This window comes from Leopardus geoffroyi, chromosome B1, assembly GCF_018350155.1.
Source record: "Leopardus geoffroyi isolate Oge1 chromosome B1, O.geoffroyi_Oge1_pat1.0, whole genome shotgun sequence".
NCBI classification, from domain to species: Eukaryota; Metazoa; Chordata; class Mammalia; order Carnivora; family Felidae; genus Leopardus; species Leopardus geoffroyi.
The window spans coordinates 132,387,439-132,414,983 of NC_059327.1; the positions used below are offsets into that span (position 1 = coordinate 132,387,439).

Genomic DNA, 27,545 nt, shown 5'->3' on the forward strand with positions numbered 1-27,545 from the left:
AAGAAGCACCCCTCCCCCCAAAACTGTAACCATTACATATCTCCCTTAATTCTGGAATGGATAATTATGCTAAGATTCGCGCTATGGACCACAATGTAGGAGTGAAAATGAAATGCATCCATAAATACTAATTGGGATAAATCTACAAAGCAAAACGTTATGTAGTAAGTGTACATTTCACTCAGATACATTTCAAAAATAGCAAAATTAAACAACATAGTCTCTCAAGACATATACGGTACTAAAACCATAAAGGGAATGATTAACCCAAAATCCAGGATTTTGGAGGTACAAATCTCCAGGTGTGGAGGTGTAAGATACACAGACATTTCTAAAGTACTGAAAATGTTTTCTTTTTTAACATGGGCAGCAATTACACTAACATCTGTTTTATTACTTCAATTGCACATAGGTTAAGTGTATACACTCCTGTATATGCAGGACTTAACTCACAGAAAACAAAATTTTAAACAGTAATATAAACGCCATGTTTCAGGAGTCTGCTTAAGATTCAGGCCAGCTGAAACCAACGGAATTTTTACTGCAAAATAAAAATCTGTCAATGTCTAAAAGAATCCTCACCCTGTACAGCTTTCTCAGCATTTCTAGGAGAGCCTTAACGTGACAGTTGTCCTCAGAGCTTTCAGTCCAGTAATGCAGTTGAGCAGTGATGGCTCCTTTAAACATCTGGACCAGCCTGCTGAAAGCAGGTTCCTGCAGAGATGCCCAGTACTCCTCTGAGGGACACAAAGGTAAGTACTTTTTAGCATGTAATTTCTCATGGATTCTTACAGGTAAAAAAGTGGTCAATAGTTTCCCAAACTGATGGAACACTGTTGTATGTATCAGTTACAAAAACTCATTTGTAATACTTTTCAGTAACTACAAGTGCAATGAAATTTTAAGAATTTAACAACCTAGAAAAAACAATCCCTCGAATGTAACAAAACCATGATCTAATTAATTCCTGGGGAAAAAACCCAACAAGACTAGTCATTTTTTTTTTTTCCCAGATATAATAGCATGCTGTCTTAAAACCAGATTTAAGAATTATTCACAATTACACAACTCTTTTCTCACACCCAGTATGAGTTTTTACATCTTTTTTTTTTTAATATTTATTTTTGAGAGATTTCACACATGGAGGAGGGGCAGAGACAGAGGGAGACAGATAATCCAAAGCAGGCTCTATGCGGCTAGTGCAAAGCCCAATGTGAGGCTCGATTCCCCAACCATGACATTGTGCCCTGTGTCAGGGCATGCTTGGGATTCTCTCTCTCCCTCTCTCTCTCTGCCCCTCCCCGCTTGCTCTCTGTCTCAAAAACATTTTTAAAAAATTAAAAAAAAACAACAACCAAAAAAACATCTCTAGGAGCGCCCGGATGGCTCAATTGGTAAAGTATGTGACTCAATCACAGGGGCAGGAGTTCAAGCCCATTGTTGGCCCAAGAAGCTTATTTTAAGGAAACACACACATACCTCTCAGCATTATAAAAAAATCCAAGAAACTTAAAACTAGCTTGTAATCACTTACTTACCTATGTTTAATAAAACATAAGAATGGACTTCCTTGGGCTGAATGCACTGTTTGTTTCAAAAACCTCATTAAATCTAACCAAAACCCTAGATCTAACAGCCAGTGTACTGGAGATACAGAAAAAGGTAGAAATAATCAGACAAATCTAGATGTGGGGTGTTCAATAGGACAAGTGATTTAAGACTCAAAACAAAGGCTGTAAAATGCTTTTGGGACAGGTGCAGAAATTTGAATATGACCTAGGTATTAAGGAATTATGGCTAATTTTATTAGGTGTGATAATGATGGGGTAAGGTAGGATCTCATGTTCTCAGGAGATGCATGCTGAAATATTATAGGTAAAATGTCATGATGTCTTCAACTTACTTTCAAGTACCTCAGCAAAAATAAAATGTATTCTTCACATAAAGAGAGAAACATCCATGGCAATAAATTAACTGTCGTTGACTCCGAAGTAGAGGATATATGAGTATTCACTGCACTATTCTTTCAACTTGTATGTATGAAATTTTTCATAATGAAAAGTTGGAGACAAAGGACCTCATGCCCAAACCACACATGTACCATTACCAAAACTCTTAAAAGGTACTAAAACAATCTATTTTGAATGACTATAATAATTACTACAGCATCTTTACAATATGCTAACAGTATGAACTAAAAACCATGAACATATTTACAAGTATCTAAGTTTGGCTATAACTTTAGCAGGCATGTGTTTCCATGGAAAGGATGGTGAAAGTATTTTCAAACGTGAAATCTTCAGTCTTACCCAGAACCCCTAAAGACTGGTTACTCATGGCACAAACAGCCTCTGCAAACGGAACCACCAGGCTCTCCCAGTTGTTATAATCATGCATCATGGGACATTCAGGAAGAAGGAAGAAAATTTCTAAAGCTTCTTGGTGTGGAGAATGAAACGGAAGATTTTTGAGCAGATTATCCTTGAGACATGTAGTTATCTGCGGTCAAAAAGGATTAGGAAAAAGACACTCAAAACATAGCAGGATGCAACTTGTAATAAAAGAAAATCTAGAACCTGGAGTTTCATTCCAGCTGGAGTGATCATTCAGTCCTAAAATCCACATTTACATCCCATCTCACCTAGCCTCCCAGATACCCAAGGTAGGTGATGAGCATTATCCCCACTCTATTGCTATGAAACATGAAGGAGGTCAAGAAGAAATCACGTGTGTAAGAATTACACTAGATCAACAAGGAATACTAAACAAGGAATTCAGAACAGGCAGCCCTCCCAATAATAAATACTACATTCTGCCCCCTCATTTTTTTTAAGAAAAAGAATGTTTAAGAACACCAAAGAAAAACAAAAATAGAAACCCTAAACAAAAAGCAATAATCCCAACAACAAAAACCAACATGGTTTCCAACTATCTTCTCGTATGACTACCTGTCTCATCACGAACTCCCTCCACTACAAACTCTAGTTTCCAGCCCTTCTGACATCCTTACCACTTCCCCAATTCAGAACACAAGTGTTCAGCAAAAATTCAAATGCAATTCTGAATGTTTATGTGATGTGTATCAGATAAAAGAAATAATTTGTTTCAAAACCCACTCAAAAGCTATGCTAGTATTTATGGAGTACTTATTTGTCAGATGTTATGCTGAGTGACTTACACGTGTTAATTACGTCACTTAATCCTTATTTTTTTCTACAACATACATGATATTATTGACCCTATTTTACAGGCAAGAAATGTGTTATTTGCTCAAGGTCACAGAGCTAAGTGGGAATCTCTTCTGGATCTTTCTGACTCCACAGCCCAAACTCTTAATCATTCAATTATGATATTAGCTAAATGGTATCTCTAAATGTATAAATTCTTATAATTATCTATTTTTATATCAAAACACTATGCCAGGGGTGCCTGGGTGGCTCATCAGTTGAGCATCCAACCTCGGCTCAGATCAGGATCTCATCATGGTTTGTGAGTTAGAGCCCTGCTTCGGGCTCTTTGCTGACGACAGTGTTCAGAGCCTGGAGCCTGCTTCAGATTCTGTGTCTCCCTCTCTCTGCCCCACCCTGCTCATGCTCTGTCTCTCTCTCTCAAAAATAAACATTACCAAAAAACCCCAAAAAACAAAAAACAAAGCAAACAAAAAACTCATTAAGCCAGACTCCTACTACATGGTTCAGTACTTAGAGGGCACATACCTATTTTATAAACATTCTTGGTAACACACACCCCTCTTACCTCTTTGCTCATCATCTGTCATATCCTCAAGCCTCACAACCTTCTCCCAACCCTGCAGAACTACTGTGATATTCTCGGGTCAGTTGTATTGTTTCACACACTGGGCCTCAGGGTACACTTCCCTGACTGCCAGGAATGCTATTTCTGAGGTAAGCACCTGGTAAATTTGTACTTACTCTGGGGACCTTGTTTGAGTAGTTTAAGTAGAGGTGAACATCCATGGCCCTAGTGATGACTGAATTCATTCATCTAAAAATATTTATTATACATCTACTAGGTTCTAAGTGAGACCTCAGGGAAGACAGTGGAGTGGAAAACACACCCAGCCTTCCCACTAACATCTGCATGTTCGTGTCGTGGGTCCCACTAACCATTTTAAAGACAGGCAGTATGGATCTTTCATTTTCATCAGGAGTCCTCACCACAGTGCCCTACACATAGCAACTATTCAAGTATTTCCTGAATTAATAAATGAATTGCAAAAATCTGTGTATCCGTGTCACAGAAATCTCAAAATAGAAAGAAACATTATAGGTCTTAGGATCCAACTATCTGGTCTGAAATAATGGAAGACTGCTCTATGATTATGTTGACAGCATATCATACAATATTGTTCTGGCACAATCAAAGGTATAATTAGCTTTAGTGAGGAACTGGCCCAAACTCATCTCTCCACAGATGGAGAAATGGTGCTCTTTCCACTAAATGCTGCAGAGTCCTGATAAAGGTGCATAATTAGGGATCCATTTTCCTCAGACCCCCAATAGGGCTGTGGTTCTGCCAAAGTTAACACAATTAAACTTTCATCTTCCCTTGAGAGAAAGAAGCGTGTGTAAAGAGACCCTGAGGCTCAGATACAGAATGTTGGTTATGGCAGAGTAAGAGAGCATGCAAGGCAGCAGAGAGGAAGGAGGGAGAGATGTCAGGGAGACTGAAAGGGAAAAATAATCAAAGGTACAAAAACAGAGGCCAAAAGCAAATAAGAGGGAGAGGGAGAGGGGAGGACAGGGAGGGGGAAAGGAAGAGAGAGAGAGAAATAGAAGGGAATGGGAGAGAGGGAAAAGGAAAGAGGAGAGATAGGGAAGACAGGAAGGAAGAAAGGGAGAGGAGGAAAGAGAGGAGGATCAGGGGGATGGAAGGGGGAAGACAGAGGGGCCTAGGGAGAGAGAAGTAAAAGAGAGGGCGAGAGAAGGAACCAGAGTGAGACCCAAAAAGAAACAGACTGAGCGAACATAGACAGTACTACCCCTAGATCAACCAGTATAAGGGAACAGAGAAATAAATTAATAAAGGCTGCTTAAGAAAAGCTAAATTAATAAAGGAAACATGTTTGGAGCATCTGCAAGTGGAAAACCCAAAGACTTAATACTGAAACAAAGAAACGACAATCCCTAAAAGGGTAACAACATTCTAGAACCTATAGCAAAACACAGAGAAAAAGAATCCAGGCAGTCCCTGGTAAGGGGGATGTTCACACCAAAAACAAGTGTTCTTATTTCTATACTTACGTTTAAGACCATTGCAAAGAACATGCTGTTTGTATGGTAGTGTACCAATCTCAACACATCCTTTAATCATCTTCCTTACAGCCAGGAGGTGACAAAACTCCCTCTAGAAAGGATGTGCATCTATGCATACGTGTGTGTGTGTGTGTGTGTGTGTGTATACAGATGAACCATTCAGACTATTTGTAATCTGTGTGACTATGATAGCGAACATTGTGCCCCCAGGGGGCCAACTCCTGAATACCATGTGAGTTTCATCTCATCTTACTATGCTACAGGCTCCCAGAGACTCTCAAAACAAGGTATTTTTTTCTGAAATTTTGAGTTCTTATAAAAAATGATTTAGTGTAGTTTCTTTTCCTAAATAACAATCTAAGGAATACCACCGTGTTAGCAATCCAGTCCTTCTGAGTTAACTCCTTAAAAGCATTTCTTGCTTTATTTAAGTCCAAGTGAACAGGCATCATTTCTGCAGCTCTTCTGTAGAAGGAAAAATCAATGGATAAGTAAGTGAAGCAGCACTCTTCAAAATAAAATATTTTATCAGGTTATTAATTCAGATGAAAAGTTTCTTCTGAACCTTTTTTCATTTCAATAAAATTAGTATTTCCCTCAGCTTTACAATAAATGTAATTTGGCTAAATACAAATACAATTGAAAATGCAGTTGACAACTTATGATTATTTCTAAACGCCAAAAAATATCAAGACCAAATTAACTATATATATATGTATGTATACTATCCAAGTTTAACTCAGATATTGTCTTACCTTAAATATTTACTTAAAAAAAAGTTAAAGGTTTTTCCCATTTCTGAAAAAAATGACCATTTCTCCCAGTTACATGGACTGAAAGTTCGGTTTAAAAAAATTTACTTCAGAGCAGTAAATTCTTAATGTTGCAACAGAAAATTACTAATGAAATGTTTAAGTATCTTGTGAATTACATTTATTAACTAAATATGCTCAGTGTCTTGGACATAGACACATCCTTTATAAAATAATACATGTATTTGCTGTCTGAAAATCAGTAACATTTTTCAGATAAATATTATATAAATATTTAGGGAAAGATGTGCGAAGTCATTCTTTCATAATATTCAAAAATTCAAAGAAAACTTATGATCTTGCAGTAAGGTAATGGCTAAATAAATTAAGGTTATGTCCTTCCCATGGAATACCATCACAATCATGTTTAAGAAAAATATTGAATAACATGAACTTATTAATAAACAGAAAATGGACAAATATATTAAATATAAAGTAATATACTGCCATAGACTCTAAGTCTGAAGTTCTTTCTTGGCCACCAAGAGAGCGGGATGCAGGATTAAAGCAAGAGATGACTAATGTCTGGGAAAAGACAAGAGCCCCAAATAAGGGTCCTTGCCCTGTATTTATTAAGATCAGAAGGCTTACAAATGTGATGGACATGCACAAAGAGACAATGAATCTGTGAACATTAACTCACGGGCATGAGGCAAAGGGAGTTTTGAAGATATATGGTGTTTGGGGTTTGGGTCAATATAAAACAAAATCCTGGCACCAGGCAGATGAGCAGATGTTAACGGCAGACAGACGCGCCATGTCTGTTTATCTTAGCTAGCCTAGGGGATAAGACAAATAGGGCAAATAACCTCAGGGTTAACAAGGCACCTTTTTTTTTTTTTTTTTTTTGCGCTAATCAGCTCCACTCTGGGCAACGTCACCCACAGTGCAGTGGTCTATAGCCCTATTTACCTGTTTACTTAACTTGGTCCTTTCCTCCTATGAAAGCAGCTTTCTGCTATAGTACTAAACTGGGGGGCACTGTTGCCCTGAATGCCTAATTTTGCTTACCTCATATACATTTGTATTGGGGGCCTTTGCACCCCTCTCTATTCTGGGTGCCTTTGCACCCCCTGCTCTATCCTGGGGTTCTCACCCCCTGCTCTATCCTGGGGTTCTAATCTTGTTTACCCAAACTCAGGTGTGAGCATCCTATGGCTTTGTACTTCTTTATGCCTTGTTAACCCATTGGTGTAAGCCCAGGGGATTCCTAAGCTTATTACCCACAATATACAGGAGCACCTAGGTGGCTCAGTTGGTTAAGTGTCTGACTCTTGGTCTCGGCTTAGGTCATGATCCCACAATTTGAGTTCGAGCCCCACATCAGGCTATGTGTTGACAGCACGGAGCCTGTTTGGGATTCTGTCTCCCTGGCTCTCTGCCCCTCCCTTGCTTGCGATTTCTCTCAACAACAAAAAAAGTAATATATAAACAACATAATCACATTTTTAGTAAAAGAATAAATTTGCACAGAAAAAAGATATATAAACAAATGCTGTTCCTTTTAAGTGGATTATGGGTGATTTTCATTTTTTCTTTTTTTTAAAAAGATTTTATTTTTAAATAATCTCTACACCAAACTTGAGGCTTGAACTCACAATCTGAGATCAAAAGTCACATGCTCTATTGACTGAATCAGCCAGGCACCCCAATTTTCATTTGTTTCAGTCACAGGTCTTTATTTTTGACATTTTCTACAGTGTTCATATATATGCTTTTGTTAAAAAAAGTAATTTTTAGGGGTGTCCGGGTGGCTCAATCAGTTAAACATCCAACTCTTCATCTCAGCTCAGGTCTTGATCTCAGGGTTGTGAGTTCAGTGCACTGGGCTCCGTGCTGGGCATGAAGCCTACTTTAAAAAAAAAAGTAATTTTTAAAAAGAGATAAAAACACCAAACTAATTATTTTACCCTCAAGCCATTTTCTTTATAATCTTTCATTTTTTTTATTGAAACAAAACTGACATATAACATATTAGTTCCAGGTGCATACAACATAACACATCAATCTATGTATATATTGTGAAATAATTACCACGTTGAGTCTAGTTAACATCCAACAGCACTTATAGTTAAGATTTTTTTTTTCTTATAAGAACTTTTAAGATCTACTCTCTCAGCAACTTTCAAGTATACAATATGGTATTAACTACAGTCATGATGCTGGACACACTATTTTTAACAGAATCTTAAACATACATATATATATATATATATATGTATATATATATATATATATATATATGTATATATATATATTATATTACCTTTCCCTTGAAAAACTTCCGGTCAGACAAGCAGAAGAAGAAAATATCTCTCTGATTTCCCTGTATTAGAAATAAGATGGTGGTTAAAACAAATTATAGTGTATGCCTCCTTAAGCATGAGATATGATAAATAAAACATCTCATAACAGTCCTTGAAACTTCTCTGTCTTGGATTTGTTTGCGTACGCTTTGCCTAGGGCATCTACAAGTCTCTTCCATTCTCCCAATCTTAAAATTTAAGTGGCAAAGATGAGTAATAAAAAGATAATGTACTCACAGAAGCCGTAGGGAAAGATGAAATGGATTGACCTAGGGTATTTCCTTGAATAAATAAAATATTCCCATCCCACTATTTATTTTTGTTCCACTTAAGTAGAAAAAAAAATTACCAGATATTAAATGGAAGGATGGGGGTGGCGGGAAACACCCAAGTTGCATCTTGGAAGGAACAGCACAAGTTTTTTGTTTTGTAATTATTGAAGTATAGTTGACATATAATGCATCAGTTTCAGGTGTATAACACAGTGACTTGGCAATTCCATACATTGCTCGGTGCTTACCACAGTAAGTGGAGTCACCAGCAGCGTTCTTGGTCATCTATGCCCATTATGATGAAACTATTTCATACAACTACTTTTCAGAATTAGGAAACCATTACCTAAACATAAAAATATCTCTAAAAGGAAAGGTTTATAAAAATAAGTATAATCTTGGGGCGCCTGGGTGGCGCAGTCGGTTAAGCGTCCGACTTAAGCCAGGTCACGATCTTGCGGTCCGTGAGTTCGAGCCCCGCGTCAGGCTCTGGGCTGATGGCTCGGAGCCTGGAGCCTGTTTCCGATTCTGTGTCTCCCTCTCTCTCTGTCCCAAAAATAAATAAACGTTGAAAAAAAAAAAAAAAAGTATAATCTTTACAGATGGAAGGAGCTGCACTGTTTTGATCAAGACTGCCCACACTGTTCAAGCTGTGAATAGAAGTCCACCAACAAGTGGTTCTAAAGTCAAACAGGGTTGAGAAATTATATAGACAAACTGTATTTCCTGCTCAGAAGAGTCACAATATATGCAAACATATCAAAGGTACAAAGACTTGCAATAAAGAAAGCTGCCCCCATGGAGCTTCCAGGTTAGTTGTGATGTCCAATTTTATGTGTCAACCTGGCTAGGCCACGGAACCCAAATATCTGGTCAAATACCAATCTAGATGTTGCTGTGAAGGTATTTTTTACATTTTTAAAAAATGTTTATTTTTTATTTTTGAGAGAGAGAGAGCACGAGCAGGGGAGGGGCAGGGAGAGAGAGGGAGACACAGAATCTGCAACAGGCTCCAGGCTCTGAGCTGCCAGCACAGAGCCCAACACAGGGCTCGAACTCGTGAACAGAGAGATCATGACCTACGCTGAAGTCAGACTCTTAACCAACTGAGCCACCCAGGCACCCTGCGAAGGTATTTTTGAGAGGAGATTAACATTTAAATCAATAGACTTTGAGTAAAGCAGATCACCCTCCATACTGAGGGTGTGCCTCACCCATTCATTGAAGGCCTTAAAAGAAAAAGGTTCCCAGGCATAGAGAATTCTGCTTCCAGAATGTCTTAGGACTCAAGCTGCAATATTAACCCTTCTCTGGGTCTCCAGCCTGCTGGCCTGCATTATTATTTTGCACTTTCAGTTCCTACAATCACATAAGCCAACTCCTTAAAAATAAGTCTCTGTCTCATGGGGTGTCTCGGTGACTCAGTTAAGCATCTGACTCTTGATCTTGGCTCAGGTCATGGAATCATAGGTTCATGGGATTGAGCCCCGTGAGCTCTGCAGAGTCTGCTTGGGATTCTCTCTCTCTGCCCCTCCACTACTCACACACTTTCTCTCTCTCAAAATAAATAAAAGAAACATTTAAAAAATAAATAAGTCTGTCTCTACACACACACACACACACACACACACACACACACACACACACACCCTATATATCGGTCCTGTTTCTCTGAAGACCATAAAACCTCACATCTCTGTATTGTTTAGAACCAGTCAGGGGGAAACACGACTTTAGAGAACTAAATGAGCAGAAAGACACATGATATGTACTTTTTTGTATTCTGCCACCGTTTAGTCCCCACATCAGCAATCCATCTCTTTACAGTTCCTTCGTTCAATGTAGGAATTTTCCTCCTCAGATTAACATAGGAATTCTGTAAACAAACAAGTAAAACACAGCAATTTAGACACAACAGAAACAGGTATCCACCTTTTAGGCACATTCTAAGGATACAGGGTAATACTGATTTTTAAATATGGATTAACATAGCTCCAGGAAATCATAAAGTGAGATTCTAACCAAGACGTAACATCATTTGGCTGGTTGCCAACATCTTGTCCAAGGGGCTTAACTCTGAAGTAAACTTCTGAGTGCTCCAACACGTAGCACTTTGTAAGGTATAACTGGATTAAAATGAGTATCACACAGCCTCAAGGGGAGGCTGAAAGAACTGTGTGTAGAAAGGAGGAACTCGGATTGCCTCAGCAACATAGGGTGGGGAGGTTATGAGCTCACTATTCACAGGCCTATGAACCTCCAGTCTTTTTCAGTACTGGCTGGGAATATCATTTTAGAATGTCAACCTGTCGCACTCCATCTCACTCTCCCTCCCTCTCTCTCAAAATAAACACAGTAATGATAAAAAAAAAAGGGGGGGGGCACCTGGGTGGCTCAGTCGGTTGAGCGTCCGACTTCAACTCAGATCATGATCTCACACTCATGGGTTCGAGCCCCGCATGGGGCTCTGTGTGGACAGCTCAGAGCCTGGAGCCTTGCTTCGGATTCTGTGTCTCCCTCTCTCTCTGCCCCTCCCACCCACCCACCCCCACCCCCCCCCCCCCCCGTCAAAATAAATAAACATAATAATAAAAAAAAAAAAAACTTTCAGAATGTCAACCTGTTAGCTTGCTAGGATACTGACCAAATGCCATTGGCAGGGCAAAGGAAAGATCTAAGGAAATCTGATTTGACATTTACCAGAGACAAATCTGCTGATTTCTGGGAGTCAATACTTATGTAGTTTAGACAGTAAAGGATCAATAATGTTTATTCTCCAAAAGTCAGACTAGGAACTAGATGATTTTGGAATTCACCACACTTGGTAAAACCCTTTGTTTTGCTTTAAAAACGAAGTTATAGAACATCTAGACATCCACTTTTACCTTTTTTCCCATCCAGAGCAAAATGCTTTGATTCCCTCCAGCAATCATTATTAACTCCTTTTCTGAGGTGCGGCTTTCTAAAAGGGAGACACAGAAAGTAAGTACAGAAAGTAAGAGTGCAGAAAGTCATTGGCACAAACATGCACACTATTTAAATCATTTCAGATTCTTCTTAAACTTAGTTCTTTTATCTTTTTGATAGACAAAGACTCAACACATTTCCCATCCATGAAGCAGTAATATACATTTTCTTCAGAGTAAAGTCTAGCTGGCAAACAAAGGTGACCTGCAAGGTTGACATGTGACCATCAGCTTTGACATCCATATTTAATGAAAATGCTTAGGTATAAAATACAGTCAAACCACTATTTGGTTAATTGAGTCCTGTTTTAATTTACTCTCATTACTAAAAACCATATTCTACAACTCCAGATATAACCAAGAACTATTAAAGAATGTAAATAAGTACTTCAAAAGTCTAAACGGTTGTAAAAATCAAATACATGAACTGCTTAAGGAAATAACCCTACTGTTCATTTTCCCAAAGAACTTATGAGAATACTGGTACTTTAGGTCACCACTAAGGTTTCAGAAGCAAATAAGCATTCTTGAGGCACTTCTATGGTAGAAGGTTTCAGAGCTCTGTGGCTTAAGCCACCATTCAAATCTGGCCAAACCGCTGACAGGCCTTGAGAACTGGCTAACCCTTTGCCCTCCAAGTCTCTGTACCTCCAGTAAAATGAGACTGAGAGCACAAATCTCCCAGAACTGTTGGATGGGTGACATAACACAAGTAAGGGGTAAGCAGTCAGAGTGCCTGGCATAAATCAGCCGCTCATCATTCTCAGGGCTTGACGGGATTGAGAGTCAGTGTTACCAGGTAAGAAAACCAATCACTGTGAAATTAATAGGTCTGCTGCAAATGAGAATCGGAGGCTGCAGAGGTCTCTGAATCCATATAACCTATTTCATGTTCTATCATTTTACATTCACATTAATCTTAATCTGAAGGGGTAAGACTTAATCTGAAGACTAATGGTTATTTTGACTTAATTATACTGAATATTTTAACCTGTTTACAAGTAAAAACATGAAACCAATGTTTAGAGAAGCTCCCTTCATAGCTATACATTTCTTTCCTTGCTACATTACATACTTAGAAAAATCAATTTCTCGACAAAGGTATTTATAAAGTGTCAAATCCTGTGCTCCTAACAAAATTTACCAAATGTGAGTTCTTCATTTGATGGCAATTTCATGGGAAGTGGTATCAGCTGATTATGTGTTCCACCGTTTCCCAGTTGTCCTTCTTTTCCAGAACCAAAAGAAAACACCTTCCCCAAATCAGAAACATAGGCAAGTGTGTGCTGCCTATTAAATAAAAAATACATATGGTCAATTATCAGTCACCTACAATGAAGAGATTACACAGCAACACAGTAAACTGCTGAAATTAGGCTACCCAGTGAGTGAAACTAATCAACTCTCATCAGATGAAATTAGCCATCTGGAAACTAAGATAGCATCGATGTGTGGCTAAAATGATTTTGGAATCCCGAACGATTCCAAGGCCATGATTGCTGTGCTTTGGCAAATGATGTTCCCTTTGTCAGGAACAAGAAGCACCCCTTGCTTTCTACTCCTTTTTCATGCCTTGGCTTGAGAGAAGCCATCTCTTGACTCCCTCCTCTCCCCATCCTAGAAGATGGAATTAGGTGATCCTTTCTGAGCTCCCTATTTCCCAAAGATCTTTACCACAATGATACTAATCTGTTCCATGGTCCTTTCCACTCTAGAATGTGTAAGTAAAGAATTTGGCCTTTGTCCTCAGTTCCTGGGAGGAAATCTCTAAGCCATAAGAATTTCCCAGGTAATAGAAGTAACTCTGTTATTCATGGCAGGATCCTGAGATCACACCTAACAGTTTACCCAGCAAGTGGCTCTTAGAGGACCCCTCTGACTGCATGGAAGCCTAACCTGCTTGGAAGGAGAGGCTGGAAGTTGAGTTCAACCCTGTAAGTAATGATTCAATCAACCATGACTAAGCAATGAAACCCCAATAACAACTCTGGACTTGGGTGAACTTCCCTGGTCAGCAAAACTCTACACCTTGTCATGTATCGGGCTGGGAGGAGGTAATATCATTCCGTCTATGGCTCCAAGGGAAGTGGACAGAGGAAGCTCATTTGAACTCCCCCTAGACTCTGTCCTATACATCACTTCCTTTGGTTCTAATTTGTATCCACTTCTTATAATAAATATAAATGAGTTTAACAACATTCAGTTCTGAGAGTGTTTCCAGTGAATTCTATGTTAGTAGAATTGCTCTGGTTTTTATTAAGGTATCTCTAACGTGACAACTCCTCTTGTAACACATGCTACTTAAATGTGTGTTATGAAAAATCCAGAGTGGTGATAATGTTCCCTTGGTTAACGCAGACAGATTGAATGCAGAGAATCATATCATCCCAATAATCTGGTGTACTTTAATATCCATTTATGTAATTTTACTCCAGGATCATAAAAGAATTAGGTATATAGATTGAAAATACATACACCAGTTTTTTACAGAAAAGGTTTTGGTAAACAAACAAATGAACCCAACATTCAGATAGAACCTGAATTTGCTTATGTTTAATGCGAAAAAATTGCCCCAAAGAAGAGTAAGTGCATCTGGATGAAAATATTTAACTTTACCACAACCCCAAATCAAGAAATAATTAAGTAAACAAAAGAGCCTGAGCAAGTTTTTCTACTTTTGTTCAAAAAGAAAAAAAAAAAAAAAGCTGTGAAAATCAAACTTGTTAGAATATTCTACTCAAACCAACTGACTTTGTCCTATCCTCAATGACCACTCTCAAAGAATTATAGTAACTCAGGATATTGTTGGTCCCCGAGGAGTTAAAAGAACAATGAACAATCCTTTGTGATTCACATTTATTTTTCCCCCAAATAAAATGACTTATGTTTGTTTTTTTTTTTAGGTGAAGTACATTTGAACAGTTACAATGATATTGCACTAAAGGGGCAACAAAAAGTGAATACATGTTCTCATTAAAAAAAAAAATTGGGGCACCTATGTGGCTCAGTCCGTTATGCATCCAACTCTTGATTTTGGCTAAGGTCATGATCTCATAGTTTGTGGGTTCGAGCCCCAAGTCAGACTCTGCGCTGGCGGCATGGAACCTGCTTGGGATTCTCTCTCTCTCTGCCCCTCTGCTGTATGCAGTCTCTCTCAAAATAAATAAATAATCTTACAAAAATCAACGAAAATAAATACACATACTAAAATAAAGATTATTTTTTTTTTTTAATTTTTTTTTTTTTTAATGTTTTATTTATTTTTGAGACAGAGACAGAGCATGAACGGGGGAGGGGCAGAGAGAGAGGGAGACACAGAATCGGAAACAGGCTCCAGGCTCTGAGCCATCAGCCCAGAGCCCGACGCGGGGCTCGAACTCACGGACCGCGAGATCGTGACCTGGCTGAAGTCGGTCGCCCAACCGACTGCGCCACCCAGGCGCCCCAAAGATTATTTTTATCTAATAATGTAAATTAAGCATCTTTACCCATTTGAAAATGTTTTTTTAATTTTTTATTTTTTTTAAATTTTTTTTTTTTCAACGTTTATTCATTTTTGGGACAGAGAGAGACAGAGCATGAACGGGGGAGGGGCAGAGAGAGAGGGAGACACAGAATCGGAAACAGGCTCCAGGCTCTGAGCCATCAGCCCAGAGCCCGATGCGGGGCTCGAACTCACGGACCGCGAGATAGTGACCTGGCTGAAGTCGGACGCCTAACCGACTGCGCCACCCAGGCGCCCCTAATTTTTTATTTTAACATTTATTCATTTTTAAGAGACAGAGAGAGAAACAAGTTGGGGAGGGCAGAGAGAGAGGGAGACACAGAATCTGAAGCAGGCTCTAGGCTCTGAGCTGTCAGCACAGAGCCTGACATGGGGCTTGGACCCACGAACCATGAGATCATGATCTGAGCTGAAGTCAGATACTTAACCGACTGAGCCACCCAGGTGCCCCTGAAAATGTTTAATACTTTTATTTCAATCAAAAAAACTGATGGAAATTTTATCAAACTACCTACCTAAATTTATCATATTGATTTTATCAAATTTCGCAGACATTTTACAACTTACCTTCCACATGCTAACTGGGTTACTCTATTCCCAGCAAGCTCAGTCACCAAACGGGGTCTTAACTCATTTTGTGTTGAATTGTGACCAAGTTGCCCATGTTTTCCAGCACCAAAAGTAAATACCAGCCCATCCTAAGGAAAGGAAACTTCTTATCAGATTCTAGAGAAATACAACACAGAAGTAATATTCACAGATGCTTTTGCATCCGTGAATAATTCATAGAAGGACTGTTAAAGCAAAGCTCCCAAATTATCAGGAGGACAATCCTGTATGTGGAAAGTGACCCCTCTTCCCAGGGAAACACTAAGTACCCCCACCTAGGTGTTCTAGTGCTTCCCCCACTACAAGGCTCTTCCGTGGAAGAAATAAGGATACACACACCTTTGTGAGCAGGGCAGTGTGAGAGCCACCACAAGCAAGAAATTCAACTTTCTGATTGTCCAGTGCTTCAATAAGGGAAGGAAAATCTTTACCTATGCAGGGAAAAGAACAGCTGAAGTGATCAAAAGAAAACGCTGACTTGGACACTGGAGTTCCATGTTGCTAGTAATACCTGGACTATCTCTCAGCTGGCAGTAACAATTCCCAGCACCTTCTAAGAAGAAAGGCCTCTATGTTGGTATATTATTTAGGCCTAAAAATGGGGGTGAGGCAGTGGTCAAAGGGCCACACATGGGAGAACTCACCTGTGAAAGTGTCAAGCCACTTCCCAGAGCCCACTCTTCCCCTTTGAACCTAACTTGATTAACTTTAATTGTAGCATATCTGGGATTTCCAATTCAAATCTAAAAGTACCCTTTCAATGAACATAAAGGTTCTTTCTTCCTTTTAAATTCTCTACTAGTGTCCTTGCCTCACACCACCTCTTCTTTCTTTCACGATTTCCTTATCATGACACTTTGAGATTGAGTAAAAACAGTTTAACTGCTCTTTATCCCTTTCCATCCTTTGAATAGTTTTCTAACATTGACTTATGGTTTCTCCTGAGTAATAACATCGGACCACGTTAGGGAAAGATGCAGTGTGTGGTCAGTAACCCAGGGGATATGATGTGTATTACCACGGCTAGTAACACAGCAGTTTGACACACCTGAAAACCCGAACAAGAGTATTTTGGATCATCAGTTTGACATCTGCTTTGTGGAAGTAGTTCAAGGAAGAGAATTATGTTTTTTCCGTATCTGTGTATACAGATATAATACCTTACGGAATAAGATTAGAATATGTGAGTTTAGGTAAATCTTTAGTATCCTTTTGTCCTAACATGGATATAATTATATTAACAGACATTTAGGTGCATAGGCACATCAGAGGTCATTTCATCCAAATGCGTCACTTTACAGAGAAAGAAAATAACACCTACAAAAAAGTTAAGGGACTTAGCAAGGCCCTGCTATTCATTAACTGCGAAGTGAGAAGTAGAGCCTGGATATTCTGAACACAGTCCAATGCTCTTTCCCTCAGCCCACACAACCCTGACACATGCCTCAACTGCAGCAACAACTTCCACACTATGCATATCTCTTAGACTGACTCTGCCCTGAAGCCAAACCTAACTGGGAAGAACAGCACCAATGAAAGTGAAGATCTGAACCATTTTTGACAGGGAGGACTGTGTTAACTTCATCTCTTACTTAACAAATATATTTACTGATAATATGAATTTGAAAATGTTTCAATACCGTCAGTGTGGCCCAGGCCTAGTTGTCCAAAATCATTTCTTCCCCAGGAGTAGATGTTTCCAGACATGGATAAGGCCATGCTGTGGGCTTTTCCCGCAGAAATCTGAATCAAGGGAATTCCTGACAGGTTCTCCACAATCTGTGGTATGGCGATTGAGGCAAACTGACTTCCAATTCCAAGTTGGCCATGTAAGTTCTGTCCCCATGCAAAAAGCTCACCACCTTGACATAAACAAAATGTTGCCTTATTAAGTTTAAAGTGAAGGAGACATTAACTAAGGGTATTATATATGTTATCCATACTACCAGTCTCTTACATTCAACTTCCTAAATCCCACATGTCTGAGACAGAAAAACTACAAGAATCTTCTCTTTAGCAGTAACAGTCCTACTTCCTTACCTCCCACGTCAAAGGGTAGTGGTTATGTCCTTGTTTCCCCAAACCTCATCTTCCTAGATTGTGATTTACCAATAATTAACTCTGAATACACCCTTTGCCTGACATCACTAGACTGTGGGCTTCTTCGATGGTTGTGCCCTGCCCCCAAATTTCACATGTTGAAATCCTAACAACTCTCAATGTGATGGTATTTGAGAGGTGGATCTTTTCGAGGTGGTTAAGATTAGGTGAGATCATGAGGATGGAGCCTTCAAGAATGGGATTAATGCCCTTTTAGAAGAGAGATTCCAGGGGCGAATAGCTGGCTCAGTCAGTGGAGCATACAACCCTTGATCTTCAGGGTTGTGAATTTGAGTCCCACAGTGGGTATAGCAATTACTTGAAAATAAAATCTTTAAAAAAAGAGAGAGAGGAATTCCAGAGACTTCTCTTGCCCCTCAACATACAATGAATCTGCTGGCACCTTAAATTGGACTTCCAGGCTCCAGGCTGGGGGAAGTAAATTTCTTCTGTTTAAGCCAGCCAATTTTTGGTATTTTTGTTATAGCAGCCCAAATGGACAGAGACAGGTAGAATGAAGACACCTGAATATATTACAATCAAATTCAAGAAATACTTATTTTCAAAAACTCATAATATAGGCACATGAAAACCAAAAACATTCTACATCTGGGAAAATAAAACCTAAAATTAATGTTTTCTCTCTGGCCCACCCACTCTGTTCATGTGCCTGAAAATCCTAAATAATTTACACATCTGAAATTACAGCACAGTATCTTGAAAGAGTCTGCTTCTTCTTCCATTAACTGAATATCCAGAGCACATTTTTCAAGAAATGTTCTTAGATGTTATCTAATGGAGTTGACAACATCAGAGTCTGAAAAAAACATATCAAAAAATTAATGCTACCTGAGCATTAATTAATTAATGCTTACTGAGCTAAGATACTGTACAGATAGACTCTGGTGGGAGACAGAGCTTCTCCTTCAAATGTAACTATCAAAGGGGCTCCTGGGTGGCTTAGGCAGTTAAGCATTCGACTTCAGCTCAGGCCATGATCTCGAGGTCGGTGAGTTCGAGTTCGAGCTCTGCTCGGGTTCTGTGCTGACAGCTCAGAGCCTGGAACCTGCTTCAGATTCTGTGTCTCTCTCTCTCTCTCTGCCCCTCCCCTGCTCTGTTTCTCGAAAACAAATAAACGTTAAAAAAAAATTTTTTTTAATGTAACTATCATCTGCCTATCAGTCACCAGAAATATAATGATGACTTGATCAGTTCCCTTTCTTGCTTCTCCAACTTTCAGTCTTCCTAGATTATGATTAACCAGTAATAAGCCCTGAAAATCTCTTCTGCCCCTTATCAATAGACTCTGGGGTTCCTGAAGACACAGTGTTGGCTGTTTCATCTTTTTTAACTTGAACACAGTAGATATTCAAAATGAAATATGTGTTCTTGAATGGATGAAGTCAAACAACCAGGCCAATTTTTTCCAATGCACAGTTCATATTCTCAAACTTCAATACACGTCAAATTCTGGATTTACTTCCCTTGAATTCAGGTTTCCCATCAGTTTATTTACTCTGTCCTATATATTAAAAATCCAGGGCGCCTGGGTGGCTCAGTCAGTTAAGCATCTGACTCTTGATTTTGGCTTAAATCATCATCTCACTCAGTTTGTAGGATTGAACCTTGCATCCAGCTCTGCGCTGACAGCATGGAGCCTACTTGGGATCCCCCCCCCCCCCATAATTCTTTCTCTCTCAAAGTAAGTAAACATTTTATAAATTATTTAAAGTTGGGGCGCCTGGGTGGCTCAGTTAAGCGTCCGACTTCGGCTCAGGTCATGATCTCACGGTTTGTGAGTTCAAGCCCCGCATTGGGCTCTGTGCTGACAGCTCAGAGCCTGGAACCTGCTTCAGATTCTGTGTCTCCCTCTCTCTCCCCTGCTCACGCTCTGTCTCTCTGTCTCCCAATAATAAATAAACATTAAAAAATTTAAAAAATATATTTAAGGAGTGCCTGGGTGGCTCAGTAGGTTAAGCGTCCGACTTTGGCTCAGGTCATGATCTCCAGGTTCACGAGTTAGGCCCTGCGTCAGGCTCTGTGCTGACAGCTCAGAGTCTGGAGCCTGCTTTGGATTCTCCCTCCCTCTCTCCCCCTTTCTCCTTATGCTCGCTCTCTCTCTCCAAAGTAAATAAAAAATATTTAAAAAATTATTAAATTTTTTTTCCTTGGCCCTGAATTCCCATCTATTATCTTCCTGTCATAATTATTCCTCCATGGTCAAGTTTCTTTAGGAAATAATCTATATTCATTGCTTCCATTTCCCACTATTACTGCCTTCCATTCCTTATTTCTGATAAGAAACAAAAAATAATAAGGGCTGGGGAGAATCCCTGAATTCAAATGGTAATGTGAAAACACATCAGAGGTTTTCAAACTGGCCACAAGAGCAGATCCAAGGGATTCTAAGTTCCTGCCACAGGAGCTAAAAGAGCACTAGAAGGAGGGAAGAACGTTCTTGAAAACGGTGGCCCATGCCTGGTCCTGAGTCCATGATGATTTTGATTATTCAGAATATTTTCACTGTTTCATACTTAAAAAATAAAAACACAAAATTGGTGGAAAAATCTCTAGGGTCAAGATGGAGCCATTCCTGCCCAAGGTGCCATGTCAGCAAACCGAACTTACATGTTCCTTTAGATGCTCTGCTTGACCAGAACCGCCACATATCCAGTCAGCCAATCCCCAAACACCAAACCAGCTCTGGGCTATATGCTTATTTCCTTGTTCCCTGATCTTTCTAAGGAGGGTTAAATATGCAACCTTCCCCAACCAATCATGCCGTATTTCTACACAAGCAGTAGTGTACTGCTTCTAACACTCTATAAAACTCACTCTTGCACAAAATCCCTCTAAAACAGTGCTCCACTGCTTGTGATGCACTATACTCCCAATCCATCGATCGCTTGTCCTTGAACAAAGGGTATCAAGTTCTTTACTAAACTGTTTTTGTTTTGTCATTTGACAGAATAAAATGTAGGAATAATAATTATGGAAACCTGAAGATTTTATATGTCCAAAAATTCTCTTATTTTGTATCTCCTTTAAGAACAAGTGCCTTGGAGGGGCGCCTGGGTGGCGCAGTTGGTTAAGTGTCCGACTTCAGCCAGGTCACGATCTCGCGGTCCGGGAGTTTGAGCCCCGCGCCCCGCGTCGGACTCTGGGCTGATGGCTCAGAGCCTGGAGCCTGTTTCCGATTCTGTGTCTCCCTCTCTCTCTGCCCCTCCCCCGTTCATGCTCTGTCTCTCCCTGTCCCAAAAATAAATAAACGTTGAAAAAAAAGAATGCTTTAAAAAAAAAATAAAAAAGAACAAGTGCCTTGGGGAATGTGGCTAGCTCAGTCAGTAGAGCATGTGACTCTTTATGGACTCTATCTCAGGGTTGTGAGTTCAAGCCCCAAGTTGGGCCTGAAGTTTACTTAAAAAAAAAAAAGAGTAAGTGCCCTGAATTATATCAAATTCAAAACCATATTTCTGTCTGTTGCAAGGTGACGCATACACATTCTACTAGTTCTACATATATATGCATTTATTTCCTCTAAAAACCAATATTCTAGAAAAGTACCTTTTGAGAGTGCAAGAGAATGATAATCCCCACATGTGATCTGAATTATACTTTTTTCTTGTAAAATGCATTGAAACCTGATGAAAGAAAATATATTTTGTGTCAATCACTGTAATAAAAGTCACAATATCAATGTTAAAATTACTAATTGTATTTAATTGGGATGAAAGTCAAGGAAATATTTAAATTTACTGCTTCACATTTAGTACATCAAAAATTATAAAAAATACTATATGTTTTAAGTGGTGGTTTAAAAAGTAAAATAACATGAATTGTATTATTACATTCAAATGATTTTAAGCCTCTTTTGCAAACAGTTAATTGTATGATACAGGAATAATACAAGATAAAAATAAGTTCTAATTCACACAATCTATTAGGAAAAACTCTCACAAATCATTCCTTGATAATGCCATTTTTCTCCTAGGTTGAAAACTTTTATTTCTGGTAATCTAATTTATAGGATTATTATGAGGGTTAAATAATCTAATGAATGTGAAAGTCCAATTTGGGGCGAGGCAGACTAACAATCATGTCTTTCAAATGCCAAAGCAAGACATGTTGCCTATGGAACACAACCTGGTATAGTAATTTACTGATGGAATTCACTGGTCATTTCAGAATTGCTTACTAAGAGCCACTATGAAAAGCAGGGGACAAGGTTCATATAAAGTAACATTTTCCTACAAAAATTATGATTGCCTTTTAATAAAAGAAAAATATTCTTAATATTTCTTAATAAAAGAAAAAAGTTCCCTACCTTGCATGTTCTATGCTATAGTTGTACTCAAATGGTTTTCCATCTGAGGATAGAATCAGCATGTGCTCTGCTCCTTGGTCCACGGAATGTATCTTCGTTTTTTTTTCCTAACTTAATGCACTCTGCAGAGCAAATGCAACCAGGAACTATCATCAGTCTGGTTATTAACTCACTATTATTACTGATTTCATTGTAACACACTTAAAACACCTGGAAAAACATTTCAACTGGACAACCTTAGACTTAACATGAACTTCTCTTTAAAGAAAAATTCAAGAAAGAAAAGCAGACAAATTAGCAAAGGCTACTGTTTTGATGATGGATTTTTTCAATTTGGGAAAGCACGGATTCATACTTTGTTTTAAATTGAATATAGACTTAATATAACCAATTAAATATTTGCTTTTAGATTCCTGTTTAATAAATTGAGACAGAAAAATTAAATTTAAAGTGACAGAAATGAAAAAGTCTATAAGAATATATAACAGTATCTGGAAGACATAACTCTTTAGGAGAAAATACATGGTATATTTTGAGATATACTCTTTCCAAATACAAAGAAATAACAATAATAAAACCCTCCTAACTGCTCAATATAAAAGCCAAGGTCTTGGGGTATTATTTTTAAGGAAGGATACTGTTAAAAGAATTTTTATTGGCATTATTGAATATTTAACTCTTTCTAAAAGTTAAGAGATTTAAAATTATCCACAGTTACCATTTACTTTTATTTCATTTGTTTACAAAAATTAGATGTGGGAACTTGTTTTACTTTTCGGTTGTAATCAAATAGAATTTACTCGTGTAAGAATCTCAATGCACAAACCACTTCATATTACAAATTATATGAGCAGCAAAACAGTTTGGTAATAAAGGAGAAATGGTTAAACAGACTAACGTTTTTTAGAGATCAGCCCTTCAAATCAGTTGAAAAAAAGGTTACTCAAAAAAGGTGGTGGGACATCAGACTAGCTATTTGGAGAAACAAATAAATCTAGATTCCCCTATTACCTTAAATCAAAATAGTTTTCAAGTGCATCAAAAATTTTAACTTTAAAAATAAAAGCTTAAAATTCCTATAAGGATGAGTACATTAAGGAAAAAACAAAAAACAAAAAAACTTGAGACTGTGGATAGCGTTGTAACACAAAATCCATAACCCTTCTTAAAAGAAGACTGTAGAAGGAGACCGTAAAATAACACCAACAAAAGTTGGGAAAAACATCGCAACGTATAAAACGGACAAAGGGCTATTCTTAATATTCAAATAACTCTTTCAAATAAATAAGAAAAAAATTAAGAACTCAAATTTTTAAAAGCTAGTCAAAGGTATGAAAAGGCAATTCAAAAAGAATGCAAATGGCCAATAGAAAAAAAAGATGCTTGACTTCACTCAAGGTAAAAGCAAAACGACTGGTAAAATACCATTTTCTTCACTATTCAGATGGGCAAAAGTTTCTATGTGGCCATTTGCTTTCCTCCACCTAAAAAATCTAAACCACAGTTCCTGACACCTAATCTATAGAGATTACCACCGCGGATAAATGCAACTGAAAGCACTCTTTAAATTGCTTGCATATATAAGATATTATCGTTGGGAACAAGAGAACTGTATTCTCCAAAGGCACACAAAATCAGAGCCGGTGCGCTCTAAGAAGAAGTGACAACCAAACTGAACAGAAACCAGTGCTAAAAGCGGACTAGCGAAGAAGATGCTGCCGGCAAGCGCGCTCGGTCCGCGCGGCCAACATGTGGAGGGCGCGACCCAGTTCTCGATACCCTCCTCCCCCGCCCCCCGCCCTCTCGCAAACTCAGCGCCAACTAGGAACGTGGAGAAGGGAGAGCACAGGGAATCGAACGCACAAAACGCAAAAGCCACCGGGCCCGGCGCATTTCTGCGGCCACCGCGGACCGCTGCGGCGTAGAGGTTTCTAAGCTCTCCTTCCCGTTTAGAGGACGGCACACCTACAATTGGGGCGCTCTGGAGAGAAGCGTCCGTGCCGCCCCGGCCCCGCAGGCGCTACACCGGGGTCCCCCGGCCGCCCACCCTCACACCCCCAGCCCGAGGTAGGACGGCCGAGCCGGCATTTCCCGCCCCACTCACTTGGCTTCCTGGTGCCGTCGCTCCCCGCCGGCAGCTGGTGGACCTCGACGCCGGCCCCGCCGCGCTCCAACACCACCAGGCGCCCGCGCGTACAGCACACCTGGCGCGTCGCCTCGGTCCTCTGGTGCAGCGCCCCGCGGAGGCCGGCGGGGCTGGGGAAAAGCCAGAGCTGCGTGCCCTGCGGTTCCGCGGAGCGCCCGGGCGCTGTGGTTCGGAGCGCCGGGGCCGGCCCGGGAGCCGAGCGCGCGCCGCCCCGCGCCCCCCTTCGTGGCCTCCGCTCCATCGCCCCTTTCCCGGGCTCCACAGCCGCGCCTCGGCTCTCCAGACCTCGTTGGAAATGGAGCTCCCAAGAAATCGGTTCCCTGCGTCGCGGTGCGCAGCCACAGCTAGCGGACCTTGCCGCGGCGTCGAGGAACTGTACCCTCCTCTGCTCCGCCCCCGCTCAGATGCCGGACTAGCCACGTGCTGTTTGGGGGGCGGAGCCGGCAGTTCAGTAGGAAACGAAACCGACGCTCTTGTAAGGGGGCGGAAGAGAATTGGAAAAGGAAAGGGAAACTCGAAAGCGTCAGAAATGGGTTGGAAGGCAGCCACAGTAAATAGGGCGCTGGCAGGTCACGAGATGGGTGGGCAAGGCTGAGGAGGTGTCCCCGGGCGAGCTTTGGCCACCTGAACTCCTGTACTAAGTGGCTTTGGAAGAAACACTGCAGTTCCACTAGGAGGAGCACTGAACACGGGCAGACTTGCATAATTTCCAGAAACTATGGTAAGGAAAGTCAGCTTGTTAAGCATTCTGTCTCAGGCTCCGCCACACGATCGCGATGAAACTGAAAGAACTGCGAGGTCACTCCCTCCGCCCACGTCGCGGTGCCTGGCAACCAGTGATGTGCTTTCTGTCAGTACGGTTTGCCTTTTCGAGAATTCCTTACAAATGGAGTGAAACTACTGTGCAGTCTTTGTGTCTGCCTTTTTTTCCACTTAGCATAAATAATGCTTTTGAGATTAATCCTGTTGTGTTTCATCAGTAGTTGGTCAGTCAGTAGTGATTGTTGAATGGTATTCCGATATATGGGTATACAACAATTAGTTGTCCATTAGCCGATTAACAGGCACTTCAGTTCTTTTCCAGTTTGGGGCTGCAATGAATAGAGGTACTATGACAATGAGCAAGTCTTTGAGTGGATAAATGTTTTCTTGTGAGTAAATACCTAAAAATGGAATTGCCATGTCGTATGATAAATACATGACTGTGGCGAAAGACACTCCGAAACCTTGCCAAAGTGCTTACCGTTTTGCATATCCTCCAGCAATTTATGGGAGTGCCGGTCCCTCTATACATATCCTTGACGACATTTGGTATTGTCAGTCTTTTAAACTATAACCGTTGCAGTCTATAGGTGTATCTTTACTGTGGTTTTAATTAACATTTCCCTAATGCTTAATGATGTTGAAGCATCTTTTCATATGCTTATTAGTGCTAATCTCTGTCTCTTTGGTGAAGTATCTCTTCACATCTTTTGCTGTTTATTAATTTGAATGGTCATTATCTCAAAGTTCTTTATATATATTGCAGTACTTTATGTTATATATCAAGTCCTTTATTAGATTTGCTTTGAAATGTTTTCTACCAGTCTGTGGCTTGCCTTTTAATTTTATTTAGTGTCTTGAAGAGCAAAAAATTTTAATTTCAATGCAATTTATCCATTTTTTTTTCTTTTACATAGTTAATGCCTTTTGGGGGAGGGTCTTAGAAAAACTGCTTAACCCAAAATTTCGAAGATTTTTTTTTACATGTTATCTTCTAGAAATTTTGTAGTTTTAGGTCTTTGTTACATTTCAAATGAAGTATTCTTTATGGTGCGAGGTAAGGATAGAGGTTAATTTCTGTCTTTACATATTTCCAGTTGTTCTAGCTAGCCTTTGCCGGTTGAATTGCCTTAGTGTCTTTGGCAAACCTCTGTTGGCCATGTGTAATTGGATTTATTTCTGGACTTTTTACTGTGTTCCCTTGATCTATATATCTATTTTTACTCTGAGACCACACTGCTTTGATTACTGTAGATTATAATTAAGTTTCAAAATCAGTTCATTGAAATGCTCCAGCATTGGCCTTTCTTCGGTGTTCTTTTGGCTATATTTTATTTTTGTTTGTTTTGGCTATTTTAGGTCTTCCACATTTCCATATGTATTTCCATATATATTTATCATTATCTACAAAACAAACCGCAGGGATTTTGAAATTGCACTAAATTAAATGTTTGGGAAGAATTGACATAATTGATATCTCTCCCCAATAATTTAAAGCTTCTTTAATGTCTTTAAGCAATATTGTCTAGTTTCACTGTATAGTTGAACATATATTGTTATATTTATCCTTAAATATTTTTTATTTTTTGATGATATTGCAAATGATACTTTTTAAAATTTAATTTATGGTTGTTGTGAGTATATATAAGTAGTTAATTTTTATATTTGACCTGGAATCCTGAGACTTTTCTATATTTACTTAATACTATTGGTGGGTGGTTTGTTTTTTTAGATCCCTTAGGATCTTCTGCAGATGATCATGTAGTCTATAAGTAAGATAGTTTTATTCCTTCCTTTCAGATCATTATGCCTTTTTTTTCACTTTGCCCTCTTGTATAGACTAGTGCCTCTAGTACAATGTTGAATAGAAGTGATGAGAGGCATCCTTGCCTTGTTACTAGTTTTATTTTTATTTTTAAAGTTTATTTATTTTGAGTGTGTGCACATGCTCACACAAGTGAGGGGAGGGCAGAGAGACAGGGAAAGGAAGAGAATCCCAAGCAGGCTTTGCACTGTCAGCGCAGAGCCCAACTTGGGGCTTGATCTCACAAACCTTGAGATTGTGACCTGAGCTGAGATGAAGAGTCTGAGTCTGACGCTTAAGCGATTAAGCCGCTTAAGCGATTGAGCCAGCCTGTCACTAGTTTTAGAAGGAAAGCATTTAGTCTTTTACCATTAAGTGTAAGTTTAGCTCTTTGTAGGTTCTATCAGATTGAGGAAGTTCCCTTCTGGTCCTAGTTTGCTAAAAATGTCATGTGTGAGTGGCTATTGCATTTGGTCAGTTTTTTTTTTTCTGTGTCTATTGAGGTAATTACATGATTTTTTTGTCTTACTGCGAAATGTAATAGATTTTTAGGTGCATTTCTGGACTAAACCCCACTTGATTACAGATATTATCCTTCTTATATTTTGTTGGATATGTCTGATATCTAGAATCCTGGAAAAATTTTTTTGTATCTCTGTTCAT

At 39.4% G+C, this 27,545-nt stretch overlaps 1 protein-coding gene and 1 long non-coding RNA gene across 2 annotated transcripts in view; one reads left to right on the forward strand and one right to left on the reverse strand.

The window, feature by feature from the left end:
* Window positions 1-24,689, reverse strand: part of HERC5 (HECT and RLD domain containing E3 ubiquitin protein ligase 5) — a 47,222-nt gene extending 22,533 nt beyond the window's left edge. The window contains 14 exon segments of the mRNA XM_045473225.1: window positions 583-737; window positions 2,310-2,499; window positions 5,648-5,741; window positions 8,355-8,414; window positions 10,439-10,542; window positions 11,552-11,628; window positions 12,777-12,922; window positions 15,705-15,835; window positions 16,086-16,177; window positions 17,387-17,608; window positions 21,411-21,487; window positions 22,171-22,274; window positions 22,276-22,292; window positions 24,275-24,689. Coding sequence (XP_045329181.1) covers window positions 583-737; window positions 2,310-2,499; window positions 5,648-5,741; window positions 8,355-8,414; window positions 10,439-10,542; window positions 11,552-11,628; window positions 12,777-12,922; window positions 15,705-15,835; window positions 16,086-16,177; window positions 17,387-17,608; window positions 21,411-21,487; window positions 22,171-22,274; window positions 22,276-22,292; window positions 24,275-24,557 — 1,752 coding nt within the window. The 5' untranslated portion in view covers window positions 24,558-24,689.
* Window positions 24,690-24,841: 152 nt separating this feature from the next.
* LOC123595464 overlaps window positions 24,842-27,545 on the forward strand; it is a 30,573-nt gene continuing 27,869 nt past the window's right edge. Inside the window, exon 1 of the long non-coding RNA XR_006711172.1 lies at window positions 24,842-25,037. This is a non-coding gene — a long non-coding RNA (uncharacterized LOC123595464). The remainder of the gene's footprint in view (window positions 25,038-27,545) is intronic.